Source organism: Ambystoma mexicanum, chromosome 5q, assembly GCF_040938575.1.
Source record: "Ambystoma mexicanum isolate Mex_15411 chromosome 5q, UKY_AmexF1_1, whole genome shotgun sequence".
NCBI lineage: Eukaryota > Metazoa > Chordata > Amphibia > Caudata > Ambystomatidae > Ambystoma > Ambystoma mexicanum.
In genome coordinates, this window is record NC_090933.1 from 1,333,608,759 (window position 1) to 1,333,628,727 (window position 19,969).

General features: G+C 45.7%; 1 protein-coding gene and 1 pseudogene across 1 annotated transcript; one reads left to right on the forward strand and one right to left on the reverse strand.

Moving 5' to 3' along the window:
* The window catches only part of LOC138498096 (zinc finger protein 850-like), a 371,655-nt pseudogene that overhangs the window by 125,264 nt on the left and 226,422 nt on the right, over positions 1-19,969 (reverse strand).
* LOC138498095 (zinc finger protein 420-like) lies at positions 6,357-18,630 on the forward strand. The gene has a single exon (XM_069621944.1). The coding sequence runs from the start codon at positions 6,423-6,425 to the stop codon at positions 7,470-7,472; it is 1,050 nt and encodes a 349-aa protein (XP_069478045.1). The 5' UTR covers positions 6,357-6,422; the 3' UTR covers positions 7,473-18,630.

The window sequence follows — 19,969 nt, forward strand, 5'->3', positions numbered from 1 at the left end:
ACCCCTAAAAACAGAATACAGCGACAATAAGTTAACAATTAATATGAAAAAGGGGTTCCATGAACAGAACATATAACTAAGATATGCCTGCACACATTAACCAAATTATCGTTCCTTCCCACTGACGACTCATACTTGATTCTACCACATGACTCAAACTCCGCCCAAGGCCACAGTCAGATATTACCAAACAACCTTTGCTCTGCTTACCATAGCTCTGCAAAAGGTTACCAGACTTAGATACTAGTCTTGTTTTATTTTTGTTATAATATGGATGATGTTTAGCAAAGGCATTACCCACACTATGTAACCCAAGTTTCAGCTCAAATATTGGATACTGACTGTAAGTAAGCGGGCTACTATGATGTCTAACCTCATCCCATTCTTCCTATTCGTTGCACATATGTCACAAGCACTTTGAAAGCCCCCCTTGCAAGTTAACGCGTTATAAAACTAAAATATTAATTTGCCCTGTTAGTATTTTGAGCAGGCAAATTTCATGCTCATTGTCTCCTGCTTTAGCATTGCTTACATTACCCTATAAGTGGAGAGCAACATTGTAATATCATTTACTTGGCCTGCAAGGGATAATTGGTATGGACTCTGCCTGGCATTATTCGTATATACAATTTGTGCAACAATATTCAGATAACTAGAAAGATTTTCACACAATCTGCAACCTTTCAAAATGTTCAGAGTTCCATGGACCATAGACCTTAACAAATCATATGTTAACTCGCTGCTATACAAGAATGGTTTAACTGAGCACTTGTATAATCCTACCCAACAATTGAAAGGTCAGGTATGTTGCAAACAATCTTGTATGTACTTCATAGTAATTGTGCATATGCAGACTTATGACAGACTTTTCTTAAACTCCACATAATATCATTGTGAGGCTTTAAATTGGATTTACTTGCATTGTATTGTAGGTATGCAAATATCCCAGTTAGTGTTTTACTGCTCCAATCCCTCACTTTTTACAGAGTCCTGTCAACTAAGATTGGAGGCTAGTACAAAAGTCGGGGAGGGGAACGGGTGGAAGGGAACATGAGAACACTCCCTTGGGGTGAAGAACAAATCAGCAACTTTCAACAACCATATCAGATGTTTTGGCAGTACAGTACAGTGAAGGAAATGTTTGTTTGCTAAAGAATAGTAAACTATATTAATAGTCTAGGAAACTGCACCTTCTCTTTCTGTCTATGCTCAGCTGCTAATGGCTTTTCAATATAATCATGGGTTTGCATTTATTGCCTCTACCATCCCCATGCATCTTGTTCAACTGTTGCATTTCAGAGGAGGAGTCCCTAGTTAAAGAAGATTGTACTCAATATGTTGCACCTGTGAGCATTGCTACTGTTGACTTAAAGGGAAAATATATGTTCTTCAATGGGGCACCAGAAGAAACCTCAGTAAGGCTCTTGTTGATTTTTGTGTAGGCTGTGGTGAGCAAGGGTGGGCAAAACCATAAGCTGTATTATGTTCCCTGTAATTTCACTTCCTATGTCAGGGTTACAAGCAGGGTTTGTATACGATTTTACTCCATAATTGGAATCAAAAGATTTTTATGGGAGTAAGAAAGTAATTGGCTTTTTCAGTAGGGATATCCTGCTTATTAAAATATGTTATTTCCCCTTAAAATTCCTCTTGAGATCGGGCAAGGGTCATTGATTCGAAAAGATGTCAGTGGAACTTTGTGGGTAGAAGCAGGGGTATATTCCTATATGTTCATGGCTTCCCTTTTTTGTTGGGCATATTGCCATGTTTTTAGGGAGTAAAATGTATGGTGTATATGCCTCTTAGCTGAAACACCAGTTTTGAGTAAATATTGTCACAACTCACAGACCAACATAATGTGGATAGTAAGCAGAGTCCCAGGAATTGTGATAATCATATTCTGTGGTGCAGTTATTCTGATGCAATTGTCGTCCTTACACACATTGAGAGGCATTTTCTCCTGGCCCTTGAATTACTCAATTAAAGTGGCACATGAACTCTTAGTAGCATGTTTTTTGACACATTCCTTTCAGTTACAATTATAACATTTTCAAAAATTGCATAATGTCTGAATTGTCAACAGTCACATCAGTGATTTAAGATACTTGTTTTTGTCATAATCAGGAGTTGTTTCCCAATGGCATTAAGCACTTTCTGTATCGTCTCTGAGCAGTGCTGACAATTGAATAGCCACGACTAAACCTATTGTTTATCCTGAACATGGCAAACTTTTTTTGTGCATACACGTTTTTCTCTCTGCACAGGAGTACTTTTGTTAGATACTATGACATATGTGGAAGTCTTGGACTGGTTTATAAGCTCTCCTTCTAATCGCATCTAAAATAATTTTTATTTAACCTATATTTCAGAAAAAGGGTTGTAAGGTGCTCCTTTTACACTGATTTGTAAAGAATTGTGGTGGTTTGGAAGGAGAAATTGCCTTCCAAACTCTTCAGAGATGGTATTTCACTAACTACGCATGCTCAAAAAGTGGCTTACATCGTTATTCAGTTGCGCACAGGGAAAATATTGTGCGCACAAAGAAGAATCATTTCCGCACTTACAGAAAATTAATTAGAGGGAACATTGGTGACAAGTAGAGACACATTCTGGAAACTGAACCGTTCTTGCTCGCCAATCGATCTGAGGATTGTGCTTCTCTAACCAAGGAATTCCTAGAATAATCTGGAACTGAGGGGCCTTGATCACATCGAACACGATCTTCTCATGGTGTCCATCTTGACTTACTAGCGTCACTTCTTGGGTGGTATGCGTTACTGGTCCGGAGGCTATCTCCGTACCATCCACCGTAGTAATGACGTCCTTTACAGCCTTTGGACAAAGAGTCAGATTCATCCTCAAAACCATTTCATGATCCACATAATTGCCGATGGCACCGCTGTCGACGTAAGCTTCAATCGCATGTAATCGATCCGGATGTTCAGGGCTAATGAAGACCATAGGTATCACGAAATGCGAGGTCACTGAACTGGTTTTAACGCTCGGCAAGAGGACCTCTATTCTTGTCGGGCGAGGTCGTTTCCCTGCTCAGAGTTTGTGACCCTGGTAACTGCAGCTCCTACTGCCTTCTTGGCTGGTTTCACCGGACAGTCTCGAAGAAAGTGCCCCGAGTTTCCGCGATAGAGGCATAATTGCAGCTGTTTTCTCCTTTCCCGCTCCTTTTGTGTTAGTGGTCCTTTCAGGCCCCCTATTTGCATGGGTTCCCCGGAGTCTACTCCTTTGGTAGGAGTTGGTGGTTTGGAAAATACTCGAGCATCAAACTTGGAACGATCAGCCTTCCTGTTCTGCAGTCTGTGGTCAATTTGAACGACTAAGTCAATATAGTCCGAACAGTCTTGCGGGGGATTCACTACTTGGGCTAACACATCTTTGAGCTCTCCACGTAGACCTCTATAAAACAGCGTAATCCTTTTGTCCTCAGGCCATCGGGTTTCCACTATCAGTCTGTTGAAAGACGCAATATAAGCCAAAAGGTCTTGATTACCCTGTCGCAATGAAAGGAGCTCATTGTCCAAGGCCTGCCCCTGTGAATGTCTTGCAAACAGTTTTTCCATACTGAGCTGAAAAGCTTGAAAATCATGGAGAACCGGATCATCTTGATTAACTAGAGGGATCGACCAGTCTGCCGCATTGCCACTAAGGTACGAAAGCACGAAAGCTACCTTAGCTTGATCAGTTGGAAAGGCTGCTGGCCGGCATAAGAAGTGCAACCGGCACTGATTAATAAATACTGCAAACCTCTTTGGGTCACCAGAAAATCGTTCGGGCGGAGCCAGAGGTACATTCCCAGGTAGGTTGATCTGCACTGGGTTCGTAGAGGATGTTGAAGGAAGATTTGCCCCTGATGCGGGTAACAGAGTTTGTCCGGCTTGTGACTGTAGCAATTGTCTAGCGAGATCGTCTGTTCGCTCCTTGGAAATAATCAGTTCCCTTCTTAGAGCATTCGTTTCCTGACGGGCTGCATGCACTTCTGCTCTTAGTTCCCCAAGTAACTGGGCTAGCTGGTCGGTATCCAAGGTTTCCATAGCGCCTGGGTGGGAGTTTTGCGGTAGGCTTTGTGTTCTGTAACGCGCACCTGATTCCCGCAGAGGCGCCGGTCTTGACTGGGTGAATGCCGTATCTTCAAAGGTGATGTGTAACACACGGTTGGCTCTTTGGGCTGGACCTCTGTGCACTGTATGTCTGACTCGAAGAGTAAGATGTCTGCAGATAGAAAATATGGGATTAATGAACTGGGGTTATTGGGTGCCTCTCTCCTCTACCCTTTCTCTTCTCCTGTAGAACCCCAAAGGTTAACGCCCTCACCTTAGGTAAGTGAACGCCGAGCTCTCCATCTGCCTCGGGGCAGGGTGCCGTAACCAGTTTCTTCACTGGATAAGGGTGCAGGCCTCTTGACCTCAGAGGACTGCTGTCCGTCGTTAACTGCACGAACGGTAAGTTCTGGGCACTTCAAATGTCTTAAAAGTCTTTTGTAATGATATCTCTTGTTTTGCAGGGTTCCGGCGATGGCGGATGGCGGGCTGATGAGAGTTGAGGATCAAACCCGCGTGAGGAATAGAAGCGCCTGGAAGCACGTAAGTAAGCGCTTGTAGCCTGCTTCACGATGCGCACTAACTGTCCCTTTTATCTTGCAGGTACAAGTTCGGAGCTTTAGAGAAGCTGAAGGGTGCTGGAATACCCACTGGATTCGGCGTGGGAAGGAGTAATGGCACGTGAGTAATAAAGTTGCCCAATGTCTTTAAACGCACCTTCTTTTGTCTTTCAGATGCGGGATGCAGCGCCGAAGGCCTCCAGAGCGTGCGAAGAGCTGGTAAGCTTTTGTCTTTCAGATGCCGGAATGCAGTGCGAAGAACTCCGGAGCATGCGAAGAGTAGGTGAGCCTTTGTCTTCAGATGCCGGAATGCAGCGCGAGGCGTTGGTGACAGCCGATGGACCAGGTAAGAGATGCGCTGCCACTGAAGACCGTAGTGCTAACCTGTTCTTTCTTTGTCTTTACAGGTGCTGCTGAAGACTGGATTCCAGGATGGTAAGCCTTTGTTCCCTTAGGCCCAGGATCAGAAGCAGAAGACACGATGAGCGTTCTGCTGCAGAGAATGCAGAATAACACAAAGCAAGATTCATCCATCGGGTGTGGTTTAAATAGCCTCCTGTAGTGCTTAGGTATCTCCTTCCACAGCCACGCCTAGGTAAGAAAAGAGTTCCTGCTTTCCAGAAGAGTTCCAGTGTTCTGAACCTAGGGAGTGGCTCCTGCCCCACCCAACAGGAAAAGTAGTCCCAAACAGAAGAGGATCAGGGGTTCAACTGGCAGGTAAGTAAACAGCATGGTCTGCTGCAGGTAAGTCCACCCAAGCATTATGAGCCCGGCGCTTCCAGCGCTGGGACTGGGCATCTTTATGAGCCTGGTGCCACTGGCGCCAGGACAGGGTCCAAAAGGTCCCAATTGGGACTGGCTGGCACTCGGAACCGGGGTTATGGGTCTGCTTCCAAGGGAGTCGGGCAAGTCCTGATCTTTTGGAAGCAGAGATCATGACACTGGGGATCTGCCTAACGTAGCTTTTGATGGCCGTCTCAACACTTGCTTTACAGCTTAGTCTGCTGAGGAAAATGGTCACCTGCACCTCATTGCTAATGCGCGTTTCCGTTTAAGAACTAGAGCAAGCAGTGTGACCTGCCCTCTGATGCACACTGCCGCACTGTTTATACCCCACAGGGGCTGATGCAGGGGCACCCCAGCACTTGTGATCTCCGCATTAGCATTGGATGAACCAGAGAAAGCAGTATAACTCTGCCTGTAATGGCGGCTTCCACACTTCTCTCTTACCCCCAAAGGGTGGTGAGCAATAGGCAGGCGGTACCCCCAATATGTGAAACAACCAAAGGCACAAATTGGAGGACTGACATTGAATGCTCTCACCATGGTTTATTCAGTCACTTGGCCCCAAACAGATTTGCCAAACAACAAAAATACTTTCCCTGCATTCTAGCCAATTGCACCACATCCCCTGACTCTTTCGGGGTAACCCTAACCCTGCAAGTCAGCAAGTTAGGCGCTCGCCCCAGGCATCTGTGTTCACCTTGCGTGACTCAGGCTCAAATCTCTGTGGTGCTGACTCAGCATTTCATCCTTCCTGGTTTCATTCAATTGAGCAATTGAGTACATTGTGAAATACCATCTGTTATTACAGCACTTGGAATCTGGCATGAAGCGCTATATGAAATGTGAAAGCAATATTATTTTTTATATACCACCTTTTGTAAGATTTGGCTGACAGTCTGAAAGCCCCTCCTTCTTAATTCATGCACTCACTGCCAATTATTTCTCGTTTACAGGTGCACAGCAGCAATAACTGCAGCAGCTCTCGCAGCGAAGTACAGCACTAGGAGTCGACGGCTGGAAAGTGATGAAACATCACTCTGATGTTCGATGCATTGGAGCATCCATTCTGTACAGCATCTTTGCTCTGAGCCTGCATCTACGATCCCATCAGAGGATCTTTACAGAAAGACACAGAACCAATACAAGAGCGTTGTGTTCAAAAAGGCATCACCCAAAGCTCACACTTGTACAAATATCACACCATCCTGCTGGGAAAACTATGCAATATACTGAGTGTGAGAAAACCTTGATTCATGGCTCCCACCTGTCCAGGAATATGATGCTGCAGACTGGGGTGCAACCACACCAGTGCACGGAGTGCAAGAAAAGCTTCAGTCATAGCTCTGATCTGTCCAAACATGTAATGCTGCATACTGGGGAGAAACCATACCAGTGCACGGTGTGTGGGAAAAGCTTTACTCACAACTCTAACCTGTTAGTACATCAGAGGATCCATACTGGGTTGAAACCATATCGGTGCACGGAGTGTGAGAAAAGCTTCACCCAGAGCTCTAATCTGTTACTACACCAGAGGGTCCATACTGGTGAGAGGCCATACCAGTGCACGGAGTGCAATAAAAGCTTCACTCGAAGCTCCCATCTGTTAGCACATCAGAGGATCCATACTGGAGAGAAACCGTACCAGTGCACGGAGTGCAAGAAAAGCTTTAACCAGAGCTCTAATCTGTCCATGCATCAGAGGCTACATACCGGAGAGAAACCGTACCAGTGCACGGAGTGCAAGAAAAGCTTCAGTAATAGCTCTGATCTGTCCAAACATCTGATGCTGCACACTGGGGAGAAACCACACCAGTGCACGGAGTGTGGGAAAAGCTTTACTCACAACTTTAACCTGTTAGCGCATCAGAGGATCCATACTGGGGTGAAACCATACCAGTGCACAGAGTGTGGGAAAAGCTTCACCCACAACTCTAATCTGTTATCACATCAGAGGATCCATACTGGAGTGAAACCTTACCAGTGCATGGAGTGCAAGAAAAGCTTCAGTCATAGCTGTAATCTGTCTATGCATCAGAGGCTGCATACCGGAGAGAAACCAAACCAGTGCACATAGTGCAATGAAAGCTTCACTCAGAGCTCTCAACTATTATCACATCAGAGGATTCATACTGGAGTGAAACCGTACCAGTGCAGAGAGTGCAAGAAAAGCTTCATCCAGAGCTCTCAACTGTTATCACATCAGAGGATTCATACTGGAGAGAAACCATACCAGTGGAGAGAGTGCGAGTAAAGCTTCATCCAGACCTCTCGACTGTTATCACATCAGAGGATTCATACTGGAGGGAAGCCATACCAGTGAATGGAGTGGAAGGAAATCTTCACTCGGAGCTCTGGCCTTCACAGGTTCTATATTAGCAAGAGGCCATGCCCTTGCAGGAAGTGTGAGAAAAGCTTCACTCTGAGCTCTTATCTGCCCAGGCCTCAGAAGCTGCATACCGAATTGAAAACATACCAGTGCAAGGAAAGCTTCATTCTGAGCTCTTATCTGCCCAGGCCTCAGCGGCTGCATACCGGATTGAAAACATACCAGTGCAAGGAAAGCTTCATTCTGAGCTCTTATCTGCCCAGACCTCAGTGACTGCATACTGGACTGAAAACATACCACTCCAAGGAAAGCTTCACTCTGAGCTCTTATCTGCCAGGCCTCAGCGGCTGCATACTGGATTGAAAACATACCACTGCAAGGAAAGCTTCACTCTGAGCTCTTATCTGCCAGGCCTCAGCGGCTGCATTATGGAGTGAAAACATACCAGTGCAAGGAAAGCTTCACTCTGAGCTCTTATCTCCCCAGGCCTCAGTGGCTGCATACTGGATTGAAAACATACCATTGCAAGGAAAGCTTCACTCTGAGCTCTTATCTGCCCAGGACTCAGCAGCTGCATACTGGATTGAAAACATACCAGTGCAAGGAAAGCTTCACTCTGAGTTCTTATCTGCCAGCCCTCAGCGGCTGCATACTGGAGTGAAAACATACTAGTGCAATGAAAACTTCACTCTGAGCTCTTACCTGCCCAGGCCTCAGCGGCTGCATACTGGATTGAAAACATACCACTGCAAGGAAAGCTTCACTCTGAGCTCTTATCTCCCCAGGCATCAGCGGCTGCATACTGGATTGAAAACATACCACTGCAAGGAAAGCTTCACTCTGAGCTCTTATCTCCCCAGGCATCAGCGGCTGCATACTGGATTGAAAACATACCACTGCAAGGAAAGCTTCACTCTGAGCTCTTATCTGCCCAGGACTCAGCAGCTGCATACTGGATTGAAAACATACCAGTGCAAGGAAAGCTTCACTCTGAGTTCTTATCTGCCAGCCCTCAGCGGCTGCATACTGGAGTGAAAACATACTAGTGCAATGAAAACTTCACTCTGAGCTCTTACCTGCCCAGGCCTCAGCGGCTGCATACTGGATTGAAAACATACCACTGCAAGGAAAGCTTCACTCTGAGCTCTTATCTCCCCAGGCATCAGCGGCTGCATACTGGATTGAAAACATACCACTGCAAGGAAAGCTTCACTCTGAGCTCTTATCTCCCCAGGCCCCAGCGGCTGCATACTGGATTGAAAACATACCACTGCAAGGAAAGCTTCACTTTGAGCTCTTATCTGCCAGGCCTCAGTGGCTGCATACTGGATTGAAAACATACCACTGCAAGGAAAGCTTCACTCTGAGCTCGTATCTCCCCAGGCCTCAGCGGCTGCATACTGGATTGAAGACATACCAGTGCAAGGAAAGCTTCACTCTGAGCTCTTGTCAGCCCAGGCCTCAGCGGGTGCATACTGGAGTGAAAACATACCGGTGCAAAGTAAGCTTCACTCTGTGCTGTGCCCTTCACAGGTTCTATATTGGCAAGAGACTGTGCCCGTGCACAAAGTGTGAGGAATGCTCCAGTACTAGTTCTCTCTCCAGGCATCAGATGCAGCACACTGGGGGAGAAACTGTAACAGCGCATACAATGCATGCAGAGCTTCACTCCGGCATCTGTTCTGCAAAAATCTCATATGGTCCACGCTGGCGGGAAACGGAACCAGTGCACAAGAAAAGCTTTGCTCAGAAGTCTGCTTTGTGCACCATCAGATGACCCATTCAAGTGAGACACTCTGAGCAGTGGTTTCTACAAACATTAGCAGACAAGTCTCTGAGGTGGGATATAGGACGTCATCAGAAGATCCATTCAGGGGTGAGACATATCTCACCTGTAAACACAGAGGTCCCAGGTGCAAAGACTGGAGGGGGGTATCTGTACGTCTGCCCTCTATATGGGAGAGCAGAGGCACAGAACACCCCAGCCAAGGTTCTCTATATGGTAGCTATGGATGAGCAACCAAGGCTTTAGCTCTCAGGAGGTGATGCAGGCTGGTACTTAAGTAGAGTGAGTCCCCAATCCCCCACAAAGGAATGTCCACACACTGTGTTATGTGCTAACACAGTTCTTTATATATAAATAAGGTTCAGAGATATATACACAATTCCATAACACACTTTGGACTTTACAGTTTCTATGTGGTACCACACTTAGGCTTTAGATTCCTTTAAAATGCATTGCATCAACTGCTGGCAGTTATAATGGAGCATACAAATCATGCAGCAAGGTGTATCAACATAGATAATAGGAAGGAAGGCAGGTTATGGTTAAGCAATGGCAGAATGCATTCTTTAGATATTGAGACACAATTCTGAGTGAGGATCCCCCCCCACCTGGGCAACCTGTAACAAAAGTTATAACAAGCCCAGTCCATGCGGATGTCAAGGATGGTGAGGATGTAACTGATGGCGCGGCTATTACAGACGGTGCAAATGTTACGGACGATGCGGATGTTATGGACGGTGCAGATGTTACGGATGGAGGCAACACCTGTTCACCATGATGTTGCCATACATCTGTATCCCCTATATATGCTATCTACCTATATATATCTACCTACGGAAGGTGCGGATTTTACGGATGTTACAGATGGTGTGGAAGTTACGGACGGTGCGGATGTTACGGACGATGCGGATGTTACGGATGGTGCAGATGTTACAGACGGTGCAGATGTTACGGACGGTGCAGATATTACGGATGGTGCGGATATTACGGATGGTGCAGATGTTACAGATGTTACAGACGGTGCAGATGTTACAGATGTTGAGGATGTTACAGATGGTGTGGATGTTACGGATGGTGCGGATGTTACAGATGGTGCGGATGTTACGGATGTTAAGGATGTTACGGATGTTAAGGAATGTTGATGAAAAAAACCTTCTCCCCACAACAAAAACCTCCTCACAGCCCTCACTAACAGTTACAAAAAACAAATCATTCAGGCAAAAAAGAGACCTTCAACATCAGAATCAAAAAAGCAAATTCTAATACCAGGGAAATCTTCTCCATCCTGAGAGAATTACAATCCCCAATTGCACCCATAGACTCTTGTACCAAAGACAAAGCCAGGTGCACAAACATTCAAAATGCCTTATGCAACAAAGTCACAATGTTACAAGATAAAATATCAGCCAAAAAATCCTCCCTCCACAACATTGCCCTCGTGTCATGATGCCTACCCCCGGGCATCAGGACCAAGGCCCTCATCTCCGGGAGCAGGCATCCAGACATTTGTTTAAACCTCAGCAGCCCCGGATAGGGGCTGTCTGGGTTCAGTCCTGGCGCCTTAGGCGCCAGGCTCATCATAGAAATCAGTCCTGGCGCCTGCTCATAGACTTTACTTACCTGATGCAGACCATGCTGCAAAAGAGTCCAAGCCTACATGAGGCCTGGATGGGACTAATTTGTTACAGGGACCATTTTTTACTCAGGCGTGGCTCTAGGGAACTTCTTACCTGGAACTACTTTGGAGGCTATTTAAACCACACCCGAACAGCAGCACATGCTTCGCGTTATTCTGCATCCAGCAGCGTGACGCTCACCGTGCCTGCAGCCAGCATCCAGTCTTCTGCCACGCCCGCCTCGAATCCGGAGCTCCTAGAATAAAGAAGAAGAAAAGGACAAGGTTAGAAAACAAACTTATTTCAAATTCCTCACATAATTCCGGAACCATTTCATCTCCGGACCTGGAAAGTACATCAGTCCTGCACGTGTCGCTTCGCCAGCTCCAGCACGGCTCCATACTCACCAGTTCTCACAGCATCTTTCGATCCGGCACTGTCTCCATAATTTCTTCGCCGTAATCCGGCACATAGGGGACACAAGAAAAAACAAGGTGAGCCAAGGGAATCAACCAATACAATCTCTTACCACCATAGACTTACCTGATTTACCACCGGCGGTATCATTCCATAACTCTCCACATTTTCATATGCCGCATCTGTAAAGAGGGAGAAAAACAACACGTTAACGCATGCAATAGTTACCGGAAAGCGTTGGGTAACACAGACTCTTACCTGAACGCCAGCAGCAGCTACATGACCTTCTTCTCACAAACTCAGTTGCAACTTAAGGAAGGAAGGGGACAAGAGTGAACATCGGGCACATTGAACTCTTTGAACTTGATACTTACCGATCCCGCCAGGGACTTCAGAGTCAATACTTACCGGAACTCTCCCAACGCCTTCAAACCAGTGAAGTAACTGGTATCTACGCGCCCCTGCAAGACACGCAGGATGGAGAGCTCATCTTTTACAAACATAAGGTGAGGTTACTAAGGGGATATCGGAGGTGATTAGTGGGGGAGAGCGAGAACAGTTGGGAGGCCATCACTAAAACCCACAGGTCGTTAATCCCTGTCTCCACTTGCAGGAAAATACTTCTTCGGGTCCAGCAGACAAGGCTAGGCGTGCCAGTCCAGACAGTCACCTCTGCACTACGCATCACGTTGAAGGAGGCCGCAGCTGTCCCGGTCCGATCGACACCCCTGTGGGGTCCAGGTGAGCGTAACACCTCTCTACGCAAAAAACCATCCTTCAGGAACTTGCCACCAACCAAACCTCTTAACCAATTCAGCTTTAGAGCCATTTCTATTGTGGAAACAAAGAATATCATTACGTCTATCAAACCTTCTCGATGCCTCGGCGACACCTGTCCAGCCCCTATTATCAAAGAGGCTGCACATGAACTAGCCCCTTTTGTCACATCATTTATTAACGCATCATTCAAATCATGCTCTGTGCCTTCCAACCTTAAAGATGCCTGGATACTACCTCTCCTAAAAAAAGTAAACCTAGACCCTAATGTCCCAACGAACTATAGGCCCATAACAACTGTCCCGTTCCTCTTCAAAATCTTAGATAAAGCTGCATATCTACAGATCCAATCTTACTTGGAGATCAACAACCTACTAGGGAGAAGACAATCAGGATTTATACCGAGATATGGAACCGAAATGGCTCTCCTTGATCTCAAAAACGAACTAGACGAGCGCAAAGATAGAGGAGACCTTTCCATTCTCCTACTCCTAGACCTATCAGCCGCATTCCACCTGGTAGATCGCAAGGTACTGTAACCACCTCAAATCGGCTGCCAACTTCTCCACAAAAGCCACAGCATGGATAAACTCATTCTTTGATAAGAGAACCATAAGAGTCTTCTCACCTACGTCAGCAGCGGACCCAGTCCCCATTACCTGTGGAGTCCCTCAAGGGTCATATGTTTCCCCCACTTTGTAGAAAGCCTCACTTTGATATCTTGCACAAACTAGGGGTCTCATATACCAACTACGCTGATGATACCCAGATTCTTATCCATATCCAAGGAGACTACGACAATGACACCAACCTCATAAATAAAAACTACCAAATCATCCAAACCTGGATGGCCACACATGGCCTATGTCTTAACAACGGCAAGACCGAGCTCTTAATCATCGGGTCCACCAGTAAACTTAACAAATTATCCAATTTTTACAATTCCATCACTATGGATGGCATCAAAATCAAGGTAGCCAAGGAAGTCAAAACCCTAGGATTCTACCTAGATTCAGCTCTCACCCTCGACAAGCAAGTAAATGCTACAGCCTCAGCAACTAGCTATACCTGCAAACTTATTCACACCTGCAAACCATACCTGTCCACAGACAGCTGTACCACCATAGCGCGAGCCCTCACCCTCTCTAAATTAGACTACTGCAATGCACTGTACCTAGGCACAAGTAAACACAACGGCAACAAACTCCAAATCCTGCCGAACAATGCCCTTAGAACAGCTTTAGGTATTCCCAAAGGACAGCACATATCTGACCAAAGAAGAGCCGTCAACTGGCTGGCCATCAATGACCATATCAAACATTAAACTCTGAATATTACACACAACTGTCTGAATAATAAAGCTCTTGCATACCTCACAGAGAAATTCACAAAGTACACCTCTGAACGACCCATCAGAAGGGCCCAATAAAATAGCATCAAAATTCCCAACTTCAAACTGAAAATAACTGGAGGGTCCAGCTTCCCAGTAGTAGCAGCTCATCTTTGGAACTCCATCCCAGACTCACTTAGAGCTACTCCTTCCCTCCATGTGTTCAAAGCTAATGTCAAACTCTGGCTGCACACCAACGACTGCTAAAGCCTCAACTGTACTGAATATTCTGTATACTTAATGTAAATATTTGAAATTGTAACATCCTACTCATAAGTTATGTGATACTGTAACATAAGAAATTCTTGCTATGCTATCTTGTAACATCAGAAATGTAAAATATTTATGTACCTGTAACCTAAGATTCTATTTTCTTGTATGCGCCCAGTTGCTTAACGGCCCAGCACGCTCTACAAATAAATAAACAATACAAACAACAATACAAGGATGTTACGGATGTTAAGGATGGTGCGGATGATACGGAAGGTGCAGATGTTGCAGATGATACGGATGGGGCGGATGGTGCAGATGTTACAGATGGTGCGGATGTTACGGATGGTGCGGATGATACGGATGGTGCAGATGTTACAGATGGTGCGGATGGTGCGGATGTTACGGATGTTACGGATGGTGCAGATGATACGGATGGGGCGGATGGTGCAGATGTTACAGATGGTGCGGATGATACGGATGGTGCGGATTGTGCAGATGTTACAGATGGTGCGGATGTTGCGGATGGAGGCAACACCTGTTCACCATGATGTTGCCATACATCTGTATCCCCTATATATGCTATCTACCTATATCTACCTATATATATCTGCATCCCATATATACCTATCTATCTATCTATCTATTTTAATTCTTGTATTGCGCCCTATTGCCCATAGGTCTCAAGGCGTTCACGAAAACAGACAACAAAAAAGAAACATGAAAGACTCAAGCATCCATGCAACATCCAGAGCTATTAAATGTCCTCTCCATCAAATAGATGCATCTTGAGTATTTTTTTGAAGGAGGTGAGAGAGGCACTGTTTTTAATCAAAAGGGGCATAGGGTTCCAAATAGTGGGGGCCCAGTGGACAACAAAAAAGAAACATGAAAGACTCAAGCATCCATGCAGCATCCAGAGCTATTAAATGTCCTCTCCATCAAATAGATGCATCTTGAGTAGTTTTTTGAAGGAGGTGAGAGAGGCACTGTTTTTAATCAAAAGGGGCATAGGGTTCCAAATAGTGGGGGCCCAGTGGACAAAGCTAGTACCGCCAACTCTGGTCAATATTTTCTGTGGTTGTTGTAAGTTATGTTTCCCGTTTGATCGAAGACTTCTTCATACGGGGGCCTTGTTTAGCCTCTTAGCCAGATAGCTTTGGGCCTAACCAGCCAGGCACTTATAGATCTTAACCGAGCCCTTAAATTTTATTCTCTGTCGTACTGGTAGCCAGTGAAGTTTTTTTTATGGCTGCCGAGATTCTTTCTTGTTCATTTAATCCAAATACGGCCCTAACCGCACCGTTCTGTATAGCCTGCAGTTTAGTGATGTTACTTTTGCAAGTGCCCATTAACAGGCTGTTGCAATAATCTAATTTGGAATTAATTATTGCTCCTGCAATCAGTGCTAATTTTTTCTCAGATAAGTAAGGTCGAATCAGCCAGATGAGATTGGTGTGAAATGCACATGATGATTTTAGGTGGGAGACATGTCTTTTATAGGAGAGATGAAAATCCATAAAGATCCCCAGGGTCTTGACATGCTCTGACACTTCAATAAAACTATTATTAATCTTAATGTTTTTGAATTTACTGGTTTAACTTACCTATTTTCTGAGGAGTGCCAAGGATTAACAATTCTGTTTTGACCTCGTTTAGGGCAAGGGAGTTGTTGGCCATCCATTTTTGTATGGCATTAAACACTTTCTTTACTCTCAGCACATCCTTTTCGTAAGAACCTGTCAGTTCAAAAACCAATTGGGTGTCATCAGCGTAGTTTGTAAACTGTACACCAATATTTTTGAGCATGTCACATAAGAGTATGGAAAAAATATTAAATAGTAACTGTGACAAGCACGATCCCTGCGGGACGCCACAGGTCAACAGCGTTTTCAGGGAGCTGAAATTACCCTTCACAATGGCAGCCATTCTTGGGCCCAAAAATGATTTAAACCAGTTTATGGCTGATGAGGAACATTTGCCCGTTGTTCTTAGTCTCTCGGCCAAGAGATCATGATCTATGAGATCAAATGCCGAGGAAAGGTCGAGCAACATAAGTAAAGCAGGGTTTCCTTTTTCAACCTGAAGATCCCAGAGCGCAGACTCCATTCCGTGATTGGCCCTGAAGCCGGACTGTTCATTTGCCAGTATTTAATTTGCATCCACCAACTTCTGATACTGCAAGTAGGCAATCTTATCAATAATTGTAAGTAAAAATGTCACATTAGTTATAGGCCCATAATTACCTGGTATTGACAAATCTAAATTTTCTTTTTTTATAAGAGGCGTGATCCAAGCTTCTTTAAGATCAGCGGGAACATAGGCTTTTTTGAATGATTGATTGACAAACCTGTATCCATCCTGTCGTTATATATCTGTATGGCGCTATGTACGTCCCACTGTCCTGCTCACGTGCCTGGTCTCAGGCGCTTATACTGATAACCACCATGTCACACCACTACGCCTACTCTCTACTATACGCCATCATTCAACCAGAACACAGCTATACCCCTGTTAATTCGGCCTAGCTGTACCCATACAAACAAGACTCCATGATCACCTCATCACCCTAATAAAACACAGCTAGCTGAGCACATTCCGGCCAGTTGGTCGCATAGGCGTCCCTCAGGCCTAACACAGCCAGAACGCAGTCTAGGTGTCCACCCACCAGGCTGAACACATCCAACTGATTTCCTCGGCACCACACCTATCGCTATGAAGCAGCTATCATCCAACAACTACACCAGCTTCACACATATCCAGTGCACCCACTCACCGTATAACACTCTCTCTCTCTACTGACTTGAACAATGGTTCCCGAGGGCCGTTCAACCTGCCAGCACTTTGAGATCATACTAATGATACATAAGGCACTATGCAAATGCCAAGTAACATAACATAACATAAGTGCTTAATAAGTCTTGCTTCCTGGTCAAAAAGTTCAACCACCCCAATGTACCTGTAGTGGAAGAGTTTCCCCGACGGTTCGTTGACAGTGTCCCTCGAGGGTGGACTCCCTTTAAAGCAGGAGCCACGGGGAATCGAGATCCTCAAAGAAAAGTGGAACACTTGCGGTGATGTGGCAGCTTCGACCTTCGCGGTGTTGTTCGAAGATCGATCTTGGATGTCCTGGGAAGATGAGGCGTGCAGTAAACCTCGATGCAAAGTGTTTGGTGCCGCAAATAAGACTCTGTGATGGATGCAGGCATGGGCGTCGGGTGTCAGTACCGTGGTTGGCGGTCCTCTGGCCTGTCTGTGCTGCAACCGCAGCACGTACCTCGGGATAGCTTCGGCGATCGAGATTCGAGCCCAGCTAGATCTCGGATCTTCCCTCCGTCAGTGTCTTTGGGATGTCTTAGTCAGCTTCAGGTGGTGGGAAAACCACCAGCGGCCTTTCCTGAGCGACCGACCACCACGACTTTCTCCGGCGGGACAAAGTGGTCGACTGTGATGGCAAAGGAGCCCTCTGTCAAATGATCTTAGGCAAAGTGGAGCTTTTCAGCTCCAGGTGTCGAGCAGCACAGCGTCAAGGTGTCTCCACTTCTGGACGACAAGCTCTGACTGGCTTCCGGCAGTCACAGCGTTCTTCCGAACAAGCATGTGTTTCCAGCAGATGTCAACGGTACACAAGACCCTCCTCCGCTGATTATCATGCTGGGGTGAGACGCTTCTATCAGTGGTACCAACCTTGACTCCAAGGAGAAAGAAAGCCAAGCGGTTCATCACTGCCGGTGAGTCGAGGAGAGAGTCGATAAGAAACTGAACTGTGTTGAACGAAAAGTAGCAAACGGCTAACTGGAACTGTGAAAGGCTAAAGAGCTATTGATGAAACAGGGAAAAGCAGCAACAGAGGAGTCTGGCACCACGTGGGTGCTCACTCAGGAAACTCTGGGTGATTACCCGATGGTAGAAACTACCGTAACCAAAAGATCTTGGGAAAAGGTGAAAAGAGGTCAAAGTGGTTATACAGGGGTCTTGTAAAATCTTCTGTACCGTCAAAAGTCTTCGACCGACAGATGGTTGTGAAACAAAGGGAAATGAAACCCGCTTGGTGAAATTAGTGCATCAACAGTGTGTTGACAGCAGTGAGCACGACCAAGGGATGTCCACAGTGAATTGTTTGAAAAGACATTGAATGTAGGAAGGATTGTAAGACCAGGGTAAGTGGATTGTCCCCCTTGGCATGTGGATCCGAGCCCAACTGAGGGAGATTCAGGGGTGAAAAGTTATCACCGAAAGTCTATTTGCAAAGGAACTCTTTGTTTTTTTGTTGTTGAATACATCAGGCCCTCGAAGGCAAGAGACTTTTTTTTATCGAAAAGAGACTTAACCATCGAAGAACCTGATAGCTGGTACAGAACTGCCGGCTCGTGCTGGGAAATCCTGAGCGTGTTCTGTGCTCAGGAGATCCACTTTATCCCGTGCTCAAAACGTGGGGAAGGGAGACCACTGGCAATCACATCCTGACTTATTATTTGTGAACACTTCTTTCCTTATTTAAGACCCTATCCCACACGCTTTCTGTAATTAGTTGTAAAGATTTGGCAATAGGTTTCTTTTAGTATAGGCCTTTTACTTTGAAGAGACACCACAAGGACTGCCTTATTTTTTCATTTGATGGTCGAATCTTGCTCCCATCATAGATTTAGGTTTGGGATAGGCATATTTCCACCCTGCATTTACAGTTTAATAAACACCCTTGAACTGTGATCACTTGTGTCTGTCTTTACTGTTGCCAACCTGAGTTCCTTAAAATGGTCCATGGATGCTCTGCAGTGCGGACTGTCCTGTGCATCCTCGTGTTCTTAGTGTGTCCTCGTGCCACCTGGGGGTAGGTCCCTACTAACCTTACTAATGCCTCCTCTCCTCTTGGATTCCTCTGTGTTCTCTTGGATACTTCCTTGATCTCGTCTGCCACAAACCTCACTCTTTTCTCATAAGAGTAAAAAGAGCTTTCTACGCCACTGGCCGACTCCTAGGTATACCAGCAGCGCATCATAACCTATCATGTTAGTGTTGCCCTCTGCCTCTGTTTATAGTAACTAGCACAAGTAAGGGTTGTGAAATCTTTCTTTGTTTCCACAGTCTGGCGTTTACCTGGTGGTAGTTATTCTGCTCTTTCAAATGAACTACATCTCTGTTTGTAACACATTGCCAATTTGAGAGGTACATCAAGGGAAAGGTCACCCTCAAGTGAGGGGACCCGGTCTTAGACTCAAGTTACCAGTCTGCTGATCCTGGAGGCTATGTTCGTCCCCGGGTTCTATTTTGGTGAGTACTGACAATATGGCCTTTTCCTGATTAAGGCTGGGTTTTCATTAATAGGAGTGTGCTTGCCATACAGAGCTCAAAATTAAGATTGCACAAGCAGGAGCTAAAAGCAGCGGCTGGGTATCCAGCATCCCTCAGTGGTCAGGAGCTAGCAATGGAGAACGAGGAGCTAGTGCATACCATTCCACGAATCCAACTTCCACATGAGATGGAAACGCAGCATTTTGTCTATTATTTATGACCACATATGCTGTAGATGTTGTGTAGATGTGCACTTATATGTATTTATGAATTATCCCTTGCTTTGGATGATCTCCCAGAATTAGCCATGGATGACTCCAGGATGGAATCATTGTTTGACTGCAGAATGATTCCGGGAAGATCTTCCTTTTTGACTTAGGTAGGTGCCCAGCAGGTAAGGACTGGCATTCACCCGCAGGGAGAGTGGCAGAGTTTCCTACTCATAGATACCCCTGTGTGATCTTTGCCCCTAACGTACCCTACAGCCCTTATAGCCCTGTCGCAGAGCACCAAGAGAACGACTCTCCATGGCATCACTGCGCCCAGAAAACCATCTGTGTGTCTGACCATTATTTATTGTACTGCATGGAGAGGGTGATGGGGTGGCATTTTTGCACCTGCCCACCGGAAAATGTGTGCCAGCAGGAGCCTGGCAGGGAATGAATTACATGACTGACTATCAGCATTAGGGTTTTACTTTGAACCCCCATGCCCAGCACACCCTGTCACATCCCAGTGTACCAGCAGGCTTTTTCAC

Bases quoted from the DNA above. Each gene is read 5' to 3' on its own strand.
- LOC138498095 (XM_069621944.1), top strand. From the start codon at position 6,423: ATGAAACATCACTCTGATGTTCGATGCATTGGAGCATCCATTCTGTAC.